The sequence below is a fragment of the Diadema setosum genome, chromosome 6 (assembly GCF_964275005.1).
Source record: "Diadema setosum chromosome 6, eeDiaSeto1, whole genome shotgun sequence".
Taxonomy (NCBI): Eukaryota; Metazoa; Echinodermata; class Echinoidea; order Diadematoida; family Diadematidae; genus Diadema; species Diadema setosum.
In genome coordinates, this window is record NC_092690.1 from 9,422,010 (window position 1) to 9,438,461 (window position 16,452).

Below are 16,452 nucleotides of genomic sequence, written 5' to 3' on the forward strand. Positions count from 1 at the left end.
TGTATGTATATCAACGTCTGCGTAAAAAGCTCATTTCCATCTTTTAAGATGAAAGCAAAGGAGAAGAGGAAAAAAAAAAAGGTTTGGGTAATGGATGAAACAAAATGATTTGGTCCGTAAAAATAATTGGTCTGCTTAAAAAGAGGACAAAAAAGAGAAAGCGTGTAATGGAAAAACAACCAAAATTAGCCCTATTTGGTATAGCATTTCATCGCATCCCCAACTTGAGAACGCCGTGAATTTGACAAGGTTTTTGGTGTGTGTGCGTAGATATACGTTTGCACAGTGAAACTTTTGAACAGAAAATCCACCAAGGTGTCCGATCATTGCCCTGCCCAGTCTGTGACCAATCATTCCAGGCACCGAAAGAGAAAGGATCCCAAGGGAGAAACCGTTTCCACAGCGAGCAAGGTAAAAACAGAAACAACAGAGGAGTGAAAATTTAAGCAGAGCATTAAAGATGAAGAGGAAACTTTAATACAGATCGTTGACCTGCTCTTTTGGTGAAAGGCATTGTGGGTATGTGACATCACTGTCAAATGACACAGTGACAGAGATGGTCTTGCTGACACCCCCAAATGGCTGCAGCCATACACAAGTTCCTCGTGTCACAACTGTAACAACTTCATCATGACTCTGCTCAAACTTTCCCCTCACTCGTTGACTTGGTTTTCACCATGCTCCTATCACCAACGAGGTTCTTCCCAAGGTAATGTCCTCCTTGAACAGGAACAAGTATTCTCTTTCAGGGCTGAACAAGGAGTGTAACCCCAACTGTGCACCAGTGCAGACATGACAAATACTGCCAATGAGGCTACAAGAAATTTGATTGCTCATGTCCACATCTTTGTCATGCGTGGCAAATGGAGACAACACCGAAACCATGGGGGCAAATTAGTCCCTGCAAACATGAAAGTCTATGGGTGGGACTGGGAGTGGGACTGGAGTACACCAGAACTTGGCTTCAGTCTGGACTGGGTATTCTTTACAAAGAGGAGGTTTCTGTGCCACCAAAATAACAACTAACCCCCCAAAATACCCCAAAACATGATATTTCTCAAGGACACAAAGATTAAACCCTCAACCCACCGGTAATGTTTAATTGGAAGATTGAGTCCAGACCTCATCTTGTGTATCTTACTCCTAGGGGGGTGATGGTATGAGACAATGCTTGCCATGGAGTGTGGACTACAGACGTGATGTGTGAGGTAGTCATATCTCCCCGTGAATCAAAATCATCTATTCAAACTTACCCCTGTTGCCCCAAAATAGACGGGAGATTTGAAAATGCACAGATTCACTTGGTTTATTGTGGCTTATGAATACTGATTTTGGTGTGAGCCCATGTAACTACCTACCTAGTCGCTCTCAAGAAAAAAAAAAAATAAATAAATAAAAGAAGAAATAGGAAAAAAAAATTGAAGGACTAGGACTATTTGAAACAGCTCTGCCCATGAAAGCTTGTATGTTGAATATACAGATTTAAGTACGGGAATCTAACGTAATGTAGGACTGTACTACGTGCATGTTCTTCATAAATAATTTGATCTCCTATCTTTCTCTTATATCTCAATATCTATATATAAAAAAAAGAGAACAATTCAACTAATGTACGTGATATGGCATCCACATAATTAGACTTCAAGCAGCAGAAGGGGGGAACCCATCTGACTGCATAAATCTATTAAACTCGAGGGACACCATGTTGTCTCCTCCCCCACATAAACATGACATCGTCCATCCGCTTACGGTACATCCGCAGGTTTAAAAATAATTCCAAATTCTATAGCATATCAATTTTTAAATAATTATGTAACATTAAAAGCATATTCATAGATTAAAATTCCATTCTCCTGCAAGTTCACGAACATCGCATATACAGTTAGTGACAGGCTACTTCTGGTTTCGCTACACATATCTAAAGACATAACAAAAATCTTGTGGGACTGTTCATATCTAAAATCTTGTATTTTTTTTTTGTGGTGGTGGTGGGGGGGGGGGGGGTCCTTCGGAATTATCAATTTCTGTTTGCTATCTAGGAAAAAAAGAAGGAAATTGACCAGATTTAGACCTATTGAACGTTATGTGACAAAAATTCAAATTAACAAAAGGATTGGAAACGTTTGGGCAGCAGTTTGCAATATTGCAGAAGTTTTGGAATTGACCACAACTTGAAACGCCAAGCATGAGGAACGAACGCATCAGTGTGTAACTCAGGGATATAAAAAAGAACTGAAATAAAATCTCCAGCATAATACGCAATGGTCACCCGACAACAACAGACTACACATTTCAGTATAAAAAAAAAAAAAAAAACACACAATGGATAATTAAAGCATAAGCTACTACATTCCAAACTATCTAGAGCAGATCTCTAAAACTCCTCATCCATGGAAATCTTTATGTTAGGGCGCTTACATTTTACAAGTTCCTCTAATCGTCTCCCCCTGCCCCGTCCTCTTGACAAAAAAAGACAACAAAAAACAAAACTTAAAACATTCACATAATTCATGTCTACACAACTCTTGTGGGATCAGAAGGATTTTGGGACATTATAAAACTGTACATCATATATTATGCATGTCACATTCAAGTTGTCTCTGGTGAAATAATAATGTTTTGTACGCACTGTAACATCACTCACACCATCTTGCTTCTCACTATCACATTCTCTCGCTTTCTCTCTCTAAAAATTGCCAAACATTCTTCTCCCCCTCCCCCACCTGAACGTCCATGGCCCTTTGAGACTGAGCAATCAAAGCAGAGGCTACGACTACAACACAACACTGCGCTGACGAACTGGATCGTTCACACGAATCTGTGAGATATTCAGAAAGTGACCACTTAAAAAAAAAGCAACTGAGATTTTTGAGTCGACACATACTAGTCAGCCAGACAAATTAGTGATGCATAAAGCGGCTAATTCCTGAATCATGGTACAACATACAGAAGAGGAAATCAAAAATATAACAGAAAACGATATGAATTCTAACCTCGTGTAACTAAACGAAGTGCCTTGTTCACCCTTATTCTCAACCGTTTTCCCTCTCTTCTTCCTGCATAAACGGGCCACTATTTGGCCGTGGACGTATCACTGTACATATACACGTCATTTACAAGTTTGCTAACATGGCGGGAGTGTCCCCCCGGGCCATGTTACGGCACAAATCACAAACGAAAAGAAAAAGATGAGGGATGTAGGGTGAATGTACAGTACTACAAGTTCTGAATATCATTTCGATCGTTAAGTTTCCCTCAAGACACTGTCCGTAGTAACGAAAAACAAACATTAAACCTCCAGAGAGGTTGCTCTTGGCAGCGTAACGCGGACAAGTCCGGGGACTAAAGGTTCCAACTTGATTGCTTCGTCCAGAGGTATTTGGTTTGAAAAAAACACAAAGCGAAAAATCTGGCGTCAGCGGCTTCCATCGTTGAGACTGAAGAATATAGGAGGAATATATAATGCCGAGGGGGAGGAGACTATAAGTCGTCGCGGATGGAAGCCCACAAACACGTCGGGATTTTGAAGATTCAACCCCCACCCCCCACCCAGTTCCCATAAAGATGTAAAACCCTGGTGAAGAGCACGATGCCATTGTACCGCAGCAAAACATTTCACGCTCGTTGAAACACCGTTCTCTTCGGAGTCATTTTTTGGCGGTCGACAAAACTCGTGGAATATCTTGCAGAGGTTCTCCGTAGGCCAGTTGACATGCACACACACACAAAAAAAGAAAAAAAAAAGGGAAAGGGGGAGAATAACAGGAGTACAAACAAAGCCCACAGCGACCCCAAAATGGCTACACTCTTGAGGTGAAATGGCTGTACTGCTACGACGCTCCCTGCATGACGTTTGGACGTTTCACTTCGGCTCCAGCTGATAGCCACTCTGGAGTTGGGAACCGTTGCGTGATCGCTGTGACGAATGACTGAGCCTTGCCGCCGTCAGGTCGTGAAGATTGATGTCAGAAAACAGCTCCTGGGAACAACACGGCACCACAAAGCAATATAATTCTGACTGCCTGGTTGATTCGTTCCTCATCAGCAATTCAACCATCATGCTCTCAATCTCCCCGTTTTGAGAGTTTTTTGTTCGTCTGCGGATATCGACAGCATGATGACATCACGACGCACTGTCATCTGATGAGGCATCCTTCGCGCTAAACGTCACGACAACATGCGTCTCGTCGATCTCACTCTCTGCCTGTTTGTGAAGATGCCTCGACACCACAAAGTACGTTGACAGCTGCGGCGGCGGGCGGGGGGAGGTCAAAGGTTGAGGTCTGCTGCCATCGCGTGTCATCTTGTTACGTGCTTTGCTGTGCCCTGCCCTGCATCGCGCTCTCTCGTTCCAGTCCCCCGGTGCTGGTGGTGGTGGTGGTGGTGTTGTAGGTGGTCGACGGTGTGGAGATGGGAGCGTTTGGTGGCGGCCACCGTGCGTCACTTGCCCCCAGCACCACCAGACGCCGACGATGCCGTGGCGCTGGTGGAGGGTTCCGAGGCGTCGTGTGGGGCGGTGGAGCTGGATGAATTCTGACTTATGTGCGACGGGATCAACACAGACCTCAAGGCCGGCTTGACAGCAAGTTCTGTACACATAAACAGAGACACACAAAAAAATGTTATAGATTATGGAAATCCTTATTTAGACTAAGAAAGTAGGACAAATTAATAGGACAAGAGCGTCAGTCCACCATTGACCTTTAGGTTAGAACAATAGTGCTTTGCAGGAGTGAGCTATGGGCCCTGGTACATTCAACAACACAAGCATTCCATCAAGTGCAGATGCACTCTCAGGTTTGATAAACTAATGCTTTATGATGATGAAACACTAGAGGAAAAAGAGCAAAGTTGTCAGCATGTAGATATCTCTAGGAGGAAAAATCTACACAGTTCAATTCAAGCCACACCCAAAATGGTATTCGAAACTAAACTGGACACATTGATCTTTAACTTTCTCCTCCTAAACAACAGAATGACTCTGCGTACTGTGAACAGTAGACTTAAAGCCACTGTATCTGTGATGCTCTTTCACTTCAAAAGTTTGAAGACACTGCTAGATGAGTGTGCTTCTTGTTCATGATGCATGCTTGCAAAACTTGTTCCATGTGGAATAATGTCCTACCTGCTGATTGCAGTATGCCCCAGTGGGACAGTTTCATCTCATATACTGCACAAATGACTGTTAAAAAATTGTCTCCCTTGACGACATCTCCCCCCCCCCCCCAAAAAAAAAAAAATGGTTGACACCTAGATGCACACAAACCACAGAATCACAATGCTCTTGCAGAAATAATGACTTCACTGTATTACTTTTGTTTTACTTTGCTTTGAAAGGGCAATCGGTGAATGAAGAAAACAACAATAACATACAAATTGAGAGAGACCCCGCAAACTGCTTACCACTGGGAGTGAAGTTGAAGAGAGGGGGCAACTCGCGCCCGTTGGGGAGCTTGATGCCCGGTTCGCGGAGCTCGTTAAAGAAGCTGTGGGCGCAGGCTTCCAGGGGCTTGATGCGAGAGACTGGGGTGTACTCCAGCAGTCGGCTGCACAGCTGTATGGCCTCGGGTGGGGTGCGTGGCCGGAACACCTACAGACGGGTCAAAGGGAAATGGTTGAGGTCAAATATCACAGCTTAAGGTTAAGGTTAAAGTTTAAAGTTCGAGAAAACAGGTCAGAGTTCCTTACTTGAGCCCCTAAAATAGCATCACAAACATAAAACGAACAAACAAAAAGCAAAAATCCTAAGCAGCAGTTGTACAGTCCTGTAATAAATAAATGCCACTGAGCAATATCCTGATTTCCTGCCAAAGGTGGACACTTTTGCTTCTTGCAAATCACACATCAAATTTGAGTATGTGGGACCAAGGAATATATGCAGCATCTTAACACAGGGGTCAAGCTATATCATAGTCTTCCAAAAGAATGACATCCACAAAAAAGGATTACCTAGTACACTTTTTATTTTGGTGTTTTCTGTCTTTGGTTCTTTGTGTGCCTTTGAGTGTTGATTGGCTCAGTAAACCCTATAGCCTTGTACACACTGTCTTAAGTCCCTGGCACAGAAGGGGTGAAGCATCCTCTACCTAAAAATGCTATTCTCAATTTAATTGAAATCTTACTCGCTCATTTCTCTCGAACTGGACACCTTTATAGCGTCACCTGTGTGGGTAGAGATGGTGATTTGTACACGACACAGGCCCCTTATGTGAGTTGATTGACTGATGTATTCTAATTTATGCATCCCCCCTCCCTCCACGCACCTAGAACTTCTTTCCATCTTTCTTTTCTACTCGATACATTTCAAAGCTAAGAATTCAGTTTGCATGCCTTATTTAAAGATGGGCCAGGCAATCCTCGAGGTAAAGCTCGCAAGGTCGCTAGGCAAAACCTCTATTACACAGACATGTAAATGAATACAAATTTTGACTACTGAGCATGTGAGTAACAGGGTCCCAATCACAAGTTTGATGGACGGAAGGGGGACGGATTTCTGACCTTGTTCCAGGGGTGCGGCTTGATCTGGGGGAACTTGAACTCGGTGTAGTTGGGGTTCATCTCTCGGATCTGGTCCCGGCTCGGGGTGCCCAGCACCTTGATGATCTCCACCAGCTGGTCGACCCCGCTGTCGCCCGGGAAGATGGGTTGCCCTAGTAACAGCTCCGCCAGGACGCAACCGGCTGACCACACATCTGGTTGGGGAAAGATGGGGAGAAAGGTTACACTTATCATGGTGAAAATCCTTTGGATGTTACACAACAATGCTCTGTCCATTTCTATACTTTACACGTTCGTTTCAGTTTTCATTTTTAGTGAATTTTGGAGGTAGACTGATGTTCATAAATTTAAGAAAACATTAAGATTTGCTAACTGCTTCAGTACGTCATCTGATCACTTTCATTATTTAAAGGGAAGATAAACCCCAAGAACAATGTGGATTGAGTGAAAGCAACAACATTAGTAGAACACATCAGTGAAAGTTTGAAGAAAATCGGACAATCGATGCAAAAGTTATGAATTTTTAAAGTTTTGGTGTTGGAACCGCTGGATGAGGAGACTACTAGAGGTTATGACATATGAGTGGACAACAATACCAAGAAAATATAAAGAAAATACTACAAAAATCCAATTTTTCATGAAAATTACAAATTCCATCAACTTGATATTTACATATGTTAAGGGTAGCAATTATTCCCCCTGTTTTCTGAAAGCGGTTGGTCCACTGCTCTTTCATAATTCTAGAAAAGTGAATTTTTGTTGAATTTCCTTTATATTTTCTTTGTATTGTTGTCCACTCATACGTCATATCCTCTAGTAGTCTCCTTATCCAGCGGTTCCAACACTAAAACTTTAAAAATTCATAACTTTTGCATCGATTGCCCGATTTTCCTCAAACTTTCACTGATGTGTTCTACTAATCTTGCTGCTTTCACTCAATCCACATTGCTCTTTGGGTTTACCTTCCCTTTAAGATTACTTTTGTGTTCTTCTAGTGCAGTCTCCTGACATTTGAAGAAGAAAGAAAAATAAAACAGGAACAAAGTATACACATCCATCATATGACAATGTTTTAAAGGACAAGTCCACCTTCATACACATAAGGATTGAGAGAATGCAGCAATATTAGTAGAACACATCGGTGAAAGTTTGAGGAAAATTGGACAATCCGTTCAAAAGTTATGAATTTTTTAAGTATCTGCGCAGTCACTGCTGGATGAGAAGACTACTACTGTGTATGATGTCACATGCGTACAACGATATAAGGAAAATAAAAAGAGAAGTTCACAAAACTTTACTTTCTGAATAAAGTGCACATTTCTTCGACTTGTTACTGACGTATATTAAGGGTATATAATTCCCCCTGCCTTCTGAAAGAGAGAAGTTGAGTGTTCTTTCGTTATGCGAGAAAAATGGAAATATGTTGAATTTTCTTCATTCTTTCTTTATAGTGTTGTACTCATGTGACATCACAAGCCATAGTAGTCTTCTCATCCAGTCGTGACTGAGTAGAAACTTCAAAAATTCACAACTTCTGAACGGATTGTCTGATTTTCCTCCAACTCTCACCGATGTGTTTTACTAATATTGCTGTATTCACTAAACCCACATGTCTATGAAGGTGAACTTGTCCTTTAATACCTAGGCTTTCCTCTTTGCTGGCAACACACACACACACAAATTATTCATATCTGTGCCATCATTGTATCAGAAAAAAGAAATTACTTCAGATTTCACAGCAATTGCACGTCTGCTATGCACCATAAACTACTGTAAAAGTGGAAATTTTCGAGGTGTTGAAATTTTCGCACATTTCGTGCAACCAGAAACTACTGCGAAAATAAAAGCACGCAAAAATTTTTGCTTGCCGTATGTTCCTCTAGTTGATGTCATGATTCCGTGGAATTAAAAACTTGTGAAACTCTTCTTGCCCGGCCAAGCGCAAAAAATTAGTGACGCGAAAATATCCACTTTTACAGTAATTACAACAGGAAACAGTTTCCTTAATTCATACCTATATCACATGTGTAGTCCGTAGCGCCAAATATGAGTTCTGGTGCCCTGTAGTACCGTGAACAGATATACGAGACGTTGGGCTCGCCTCTCACTAGCACCTTTGCACTGCAGATGAGAGGTAGAGAAATGAGGTGAAATCACGGTTAGATGGTGGAAAAATATACAAACAAATGAATAAACAAGGACATCTGGGACCAAGCCCTCAAGTCTTAAGAATGCAGGGCTGCAAGTATTTTAATACTTCTCACTGTTACATGAATCTCAGTAGGCAAAAATAAATTCCCATATCAGGGAAATTCTTGACAGAAATGAAGAGATAATTAAGTGTTTGACAGAAATGAAGAGATAATAAAGTTTTCAGAAAACCACCTGTAGAATAAAGAAGACGTGGCAGCTCTGTGCATGTGGTAACTCTGTTTTCACTGTTGACCATATTTCATCATCACATAAATAGATTTCTAGATCCTCTTTATTTTTTTTCTTAGGTCATTTCAGACAAGCAGATGATTAATCGATTCAATTGATTTGATTTACTATATTGTCCACAATGGAAATTCTTGGCACATTGGATATCAAAGTTACAATATTACAATTAGAAATTCTTGATGGATGTGCGTAATTTATTTACTTTTGTCAAAATAGCAGAAACAGATTTAATAAAAAATCTCCAAGTCATGACAAAGTTAACTTGATAATACTGTGATACCTTTTCACATAATAAGGGGATCCTCTGGTATTCTGGCAATTGCTGATTGTAACAGCTGTGTTGTTCCTTACACTTGTCAAAGTACTCAACACGAAAACAATCTCTTGTCCATTCCTGCCCTGCTATTTTAGCATCCATATTTTTCAAAGGATTGGCACGAGGTGAAAATCAATGACCTTGGGTCTGAATGGCGAAGTTACAAAATTATCCTGTGAATCAAAAATGCATGCATTGATTGGAGCATTGTCTATTACACAGCAATCAAAGTATGGGGGGGGGGGGAGGGAGTGCAATGATCTACTAAATTTCTGCAAATAGACAACGGTGGAGAGAGAGGTGTACAAGACCGACATGATGCTAAAATCATTGTCAATGAAACAATCAAACTGCAATCAATTTAGTTTCACTGCGAGTCATGTACCCCTAACCGACCACTCCCCCCCTTCTTGACAAGATTTCTTCAGTCGATCCTTGCAGCCCATGAATCTACAAAGTGCTCCGAAATGACCCTCTCCAGCGTTCGCCTGGCATCTGGGGCATGGAGGGAGGTCTGAATGAAACCCGCACCGTCGGAGTCATGCTGTGGTCACATGACCCACAGTGGCCGTTCTCAGGCAGGACCCACACAATGTCATGACATTGCCTTGTATTATTCACACTATCATTACTGCAATTGTGTAAACTCATGAACAACTTTTCCTGATTTTTTGATTGAGTACATATGTCTCATTATAATACCCATCTCCAAGAAGAAAGAAGGAAAGAAAAAGCAACAAACCAACACCCACTCCCCCATACTTTTTACAGTTGCCATGGCATTCAAAAGATTAAAACCTGTAACCTCTAAATCACGTGTTGGACACCTAAAACCAATGCATCTCAGCAGCTCTAATCTCAAAAGCTACCGGAACAGGTAATCTCCGGTCTCAAAGCTGGCCCCAAATGCCCCGCCCGGCCCCGCCCGGCCCCACCCGACACTACGTGGTCCCAGCCCTAATTGTACAGGTCTAGGTAACCCACCTGCCAAAGTCGCAGAGCTTGAGGACAGCCGTTTCCGGGTTGAGGAGAAGGTTCTGGGGCTTGATGTCCCTGTGACAGATGCCCATAGAGTGGATGTATGCTAGACTCCGGAATAATTGGTACATGTACAACTGCAAAAGGAGCAAAAAACAAAAACAAAACAAAGATATTAAAGATAATTGAAAATGAGGCTTCAACATTCATCACTGTATTGGCATATCTTTTTACATCGGATACCACCACCAATCAAACAGAAGGAATTAAAGGAGACCTCCGGATGATTTTCAGATTTTTACATTTGAACAACTATAAATTAGTTATACTAAGGACAGAGTTTCAGAATTTGTGATAATTGGGGTGAAGAATAAGAATATTTTCAAAATTTAGAACAAATTGCAATGAACAAGGATGATGACATGGCAGAGTCACCATAAGAATGCATGAGTTGGGGCTCAAGGAAGCAAAACAAAAGAAAAAGGCATGCATAGATTATACACAGGTGAACTCACAAGCAAGCGGTATTGCAATGGAATCACACTGCTACATTTCTGAAATATGTGAACCTCCTATGTCATCATCCTTGTTCAGTGTAATTTATTAAAGGTTTTTCAAAGTATTGTTTCTCTGCTCAAGAACCACAATAAATTCCACAAATCTATACATGGAGTTGTTGATTTATGTACTACATGATGTGAAATTATAAAAATCGTCTGGAATGTCCCTTTAAGACTGAACCTTTTGGGGAAAAGGGGGTGAAAGATGAAAGATAAAGAGAGAGTGAGAGAACATGAAAGCAAAGAAAACAGTTCAAGAATGTCCCATCATGCATCAGGTGGGTGACCTCCGATGACCTTGCTGTTGTCAAACGTTGATCAACTGTTTGAACATCTGTTGGCCATTACAGGTGGCCGTGGAATGCATACTTGTTTTTGTGTTTTGTTTTGTTTTTTCATATTGTGGGCCAGATGAGAGCATGCATGGAAAAATATGTAGCTCAGTGAAACCTAAATTGACATTGTGGACTTAAAGGATCCCTTAGAGGCGTGCCTCTTCTGTATAAAACCATGTGAAAATGATGTCAGATTAATTCCAAGACCCTTTCTCTGAGGTATGGTAATAACATCTGGTGCAGATTTTTAAATTTATTTTTTGTTTTGTTTTGTACTGCTGTTGATAAAATCTGTTAACTCATAAGAATTCCTATCTTATACATCACATCTGACTGCAATCCGAAGACTCTTGGTTTGCAACGTGTAGATGACTGTCAACTTTTCAAAAAAAAAGAAGAAAGAAAATAGAACAAAAATAATCCTTGCAATGTATTCAACAACTTTTGCACCTTCAAGTCATATTTTACTTTTTGTAAACAAAATGTGATTTAATGCAGGAAAGACCAGTTGTGTTTATGCTGTACTTGCACTGTTTACGTGAGCAGAGAACAGTGTGATCAGATGTTAACAGGCAAGATTTATTACATGGATGAACTGATGTAAATCATTCACCAGATAGGCCTGCAGATATCGAGCTTAACACCACTTCTGTACTCTCCCCTGAGTGTTTTGTTGCAGTACATCTTCTGTTACCATGACAACATCATCACTGCTACCCCCTACATCAGGTCCTGCTCTTGAATCATTAAGGTCATCAAAACTCGTGGGACTGTTGCCATGACAATTATCATTATGATCCCTGTGATCATCCTCATTCTCATCATCAAACATCAACAATTATACTAAGACTGTCATTATGAATGTAATCATCATTTGATCTACATTTATATCATCATCACCTCTATCATAGCCACTATCTGGTCAGCACTATCATCATCGCCATTATCATTATTATCATCTTCAACATCATCAACATTATCATCACTACTATCATCATCCCTGTCATTATCATCACCATCATCACCATCATCATCATCATCATCATCATCAGTATCATCATCACAGGTGGGATCATCACCACTATTATCATCCCTGTCAGTATCATCACCATTGTCATCATCATCAGTATCATCACCATCACCATCATCACCATCAAAATCATCATCATCATCATCATCAACATCAGTATCATCATCACAGGTGGGATCATCACCATCTTTACCATGAACCATGCTGTCACAAACGTGTCATCACATTCATCACTACTGTCACCACCGCCACCACTATCATGCTAATCATCCTCACCAACATCATCCCCTGTCACCATGGAAACGATGACTTTTTCCCAGCACGGGGCAACTCACCTTGACATACAAATTAGCTATTGTCTGCTTGGCCTTGCTGTAGTGTCTTGCCACTCTGTACACTGTTTCTGGCACGAACTCTAATACCAGATTTAGAAACACTTCTTCCTTCTGTATGTGGGGGGAGAAAACAGAGGGAGGAAAACCACAATGAAGAGAGAGATAATCGTGAATAAACTCTGCTAATCCCCACAACACGCGATCCACGACCCCAAAACCACTTCCAAAGATTCCTACCATCCAATTCTGTAACAGAGGAAGCCACATTTAGATGCACCTTGTGGTAATCCTAGAGACTACTCGGACATCAGTATATTTTTATCAACAAATGTATATATAAATCCATTTTTATTCTCACAATAAACCTGGGCACAATCTTACCAATCTTATACTTTTATATTTTTTTTATATGATATTTTTTGATGACAGCAAAAGAACATGAACTCAACAGTTTGCAGTCAGTCCGCAGCGTGTGCGATAATGAGGCACGAAGGACAATTTTATTCAGAATCACGTTTACGCAGTTTGTGCCCTTGAGACTGACGAGATTTCGTGATACTTTGCGAGAGTTTTTGCAGAGGTCGCAACAACAGCTTCCATAGCTTTCGCAGTGCATTGTTTGACCCAGGATGGTTAGTTAAGTTATAGAGCTGATTATGCTCATTAATTTGATACCTAATTTTCCTATTTTTGATGTCAATATAGTAGTCCATTTTAGCATCAAAGTAAACGATTATTTTGCCAATGTTCAAGAAGCTTTTAGATCATAGTTTGATGTTTTGCTAGTTCCTGACTGGTATTGAAAGTAGATCTCGGTAATTTCTTCGATTTCACAATCGTGAAACTTGAGCGAGTATGATCAATTAAAAAACGAAGAGGGGCACCATTTTTAAGGTTGTGAATTTTCCTGTTGAAAACAAAGCAAATTATGCTTTCTTACTGGAAGTGGGGTAGTGAATGAACACGCGTGGAATGTGTTGTTGATACCCAGACAATGGTCGTGGACAATGGCCAGGATTGGAATGTTTCATGAGGAATTCCACCATCGCAGCTAGTCTTTGTTCATTCTGAAATGTGGTGTGTGCAAGCACATGGAAACATGTGCTTACTTCTTTCATGTGCATGCATTTAACCATGTGTCAAGAATTCAGACTAGCAGTGCTCGGGGCAATCCACATGAATAATTGATTAAGCATTCATGTGCCTTGCAGCAGAGCTCGGGACAGGTGGCAGCCAGGTCCATTGTTCAGGGTCATTGTAAGTGCACAGTCACATACACATCATTGGTTCCTGTGTAAAGTTCAAGTTTTGTATAGAGAGTGAAAATTCGATCACAATCTGGAACCTAACATTTAAAACTCACAGCATTGAGTCAGCAGCCAATGGATACTACGCAATGCGACACGCCGCGTCTTGCGACAGATTTCGACCAATCACAGACCCGGAATTCCGGTGCGAATGCGAGGATAACCTTTTTAAACTCGACGCTAGACATGTCTCTGAATTTTGCTAGTTCCTGACCCGTATTGAAATGAAGATGGGAAAACGTGCCCTTATTGTGATACTATATACTTTAGCGGACATAGTCTTTACCATATTTACGAGGGGCATGAAAGATTTCAGGTTAGTTTTTTGGTGTCAAACGTGAAGGAATATTTTTGAATACAATACCGAACTTCGAGAGGGATTTTGATATTCTATATTCTTCTTTTCCGTTTATTTTGATCATGAGCATATTTGCTTATGTTTTCTCTTTCAGTCGATACTAAAAGTGTCGAAAACTGACGAGAAATACTCGTTCTACACGGATTTATTCGTGACCATGTATCTGCTCATTACGTATGCAAGCACCGCTCAGCCGTGCATACGACTTGAATAAATACGTGCGTTTTCGCTCGCGCTGCGGACTGACTGTTTGATATAATTCAGTCAATTGACATTTGCTTTGTGCAGTGTTTTATTGCCAAATTCACAGGGAAAAACTGAAGGTGAAAACACGCAATTCCACTGTTATACTTCCAAGTACAAGCTGCACAGCTGCAAGAGCTCTGTAAACAAATTTTGGAGATGCCTAGTTTGGAATGTGTACTTTTCAACACACACACACGGAAGGAATATTCCCCACAATGCCCTTTTATGATCCCTCAGTAAAAAAAAAACAAAAAAAGACAAACAAACAAAAACAAAACAAAATAAAACATGCAAAACAAAACAAAACAAACAAATCTCCCATCAATCTAGATGGTTATGACTGAGAAAACTGCTGTGTTCACTTTTGCATCAACAGATACTACCCATGATATCGTAAAAGCCACCTGAAGGCTTGAGACAAGACTACTGACTGGCCTTGGCGAATGCGTAAGCAGTGTATGCAGGCATGTGACTAGCCAGCCTCATTACGGGATGTAATGATGTGATCCCTTTTTGGACAGGTGTGCCATCGAGAGCCAACTATAAAGCCCCCCCCCCCCCCACCTCCATTTGGAAGTAGTGCATTGTACAAAGTATAGAGATGAAAATTATGAAGTTGGCAAGCATTCTTGTTCATTACTGATGCCGTCAATATTGTTAACTGGGTGCGATATTGCTCACTGGGACTTAACTGGCAGTGAGCGTTGTGGCTCGGGTCCAAGCGTTGAACCCTCTGAGCATAATTCCCTTCATATCACAAATGAGTATGACCCTAAGATACCCCAATTCATGGAACAAACAATGTAAAAAGGATTGTTCTCACAAGCTTTGTCACTCTCAATCTTTGCTATTCAATGAGCTACAGCAGCATTTCACCTCAGAAGGGACAAAGCATATTTCAGCCATTTTCTTGCCATCATTCAGTAATGACTGAAGCCTCACAAGCAAACAAAACTACCTTTAGAAGGACTTGGCTTCATATCTATCGACAAAAGTAAATTTGAAATAGAACATCCACAACATGTGTGGGCATTAGGTGACTCTACTAGAGTCTGCTTGGGTAAACTGGGACACCAGGGCCCTGTTTTATCAAGATAAAGTTAGCGTTGATTGCGATATCAACGCTAACTTTATCCAACTTGAAGTCTGCTATAACTTTAAATCAACTGCAAGTTTCCGTTTTACGAAGAGACTTAATAGTCGATTATAGTTATAGCTCATCACAATGACTTAATTATTGATTTAGTCAAAACTAAAAACACGGGACGAGGCTGGTTTCCGGTCGAAATTCTAGAATGACTTAGACGCTCTAATCAGCAGTACGCCACTACGTGTTACGGTAAGTACAAACGACTCGCTGAACGTTAACCAGTTGGGCCTAACGTTAAGCTGGATCTCAAGTTACTGTCGTACTCGGTGCTATATAGAATTAAACTCTTTATTTTCTGTATATGCCTACTAAACTCTTAATTAGTATCTATTGCCGAACTAGCTCTACGTAGGCCTACGCACGTCAGAAATCACTGGTTTCCTCGCATATGGGTTCTTTACTTTGGCAAGATAGGCATTACACACAGACGCGGTTCCAGTTCCAGTGCTGTACTCGGTTACTTGCTTGCTGGCGATAGCTTGATTGGCGGGCGGACGGCGTGCCGAGGCACCGGGCGCGCAGGCTGGGATTGCGACTGCTGTCGAGGGTGTTTGCGTGCAGCAGTCGCGTTTACAAGCAATGCGTGCCGATCGTGAATTTCATGCAAGGAAAAGACCATAATTACATGAAAGAAACGCAACAAAATGTTAGAGAAAGGTTAGCATTTAACAGACAAGCATTTGTGACAAGACCCCAGCTAGACTAGGAAGGTGTGACAGTCATCTTTCTTCTGTAAATTGCCTTACAATTGAGTCTACCTAGACTGTTTCTACTTAAAGTTGATATTTATCACCTGTTAAGTTAATCATAGATTTGGAGCGGTTGAGAAAACTTATGTGTTGCTTTTTTAGGAAGTTGGAGTTGATGTCAACTCTGGGTGTCTTGATAAGACGGACT

General features: G+C 41.1%; 1 protein-coding gene across 3 annotated transcripts in view; it reads right to left on the bottom strand.

Annotated features, from left to right (window-relative positions):
- Window positions 1-2,872: 2,872 nt before the first annotated feature.
- The window catches only part of LOC140229939 (glycogen synthase kinase-3 beta-like), a 71,512-nt gene continuing 57,932 nt past the window's right edge, over window positions 2,873-16,452 (bottom strand). For all 3 annotated transcript variants that reach the window (XM_072310139.1, XM_072310140.1, XM_072310138.1), the window contains exons 4-9: window positions 12,495-12,605; window positions 10,241-10,371; window positions 8,513-8,619; window positions 6,499-6,692; window positions 5,404-5,590; window positions 2,873-4,589 (exon numbers count right to left, since the gene is read on the bottom strand). In XM_072310139.1, the coding sequence (XP_072166240.1) occupies window positions 4,441-4,589; window positions 5,404-5,590; window positions 6,499-6,692; window positions 8,513-8,619; window positions 10,241-10,371; window positions 12,495-12,605 (879 nt within the window). In that variant the 3' untranslated portion in view covers window positions 2,873-4,440. The remainder of the gene's footprint in view (window positions 4,590-5,403; window positions 5,591-6,498; window positions 6,693-8,512; window positions 8,620-10,240; window positions 10,372-12,494; window positions 12,606-16,452) is intronic.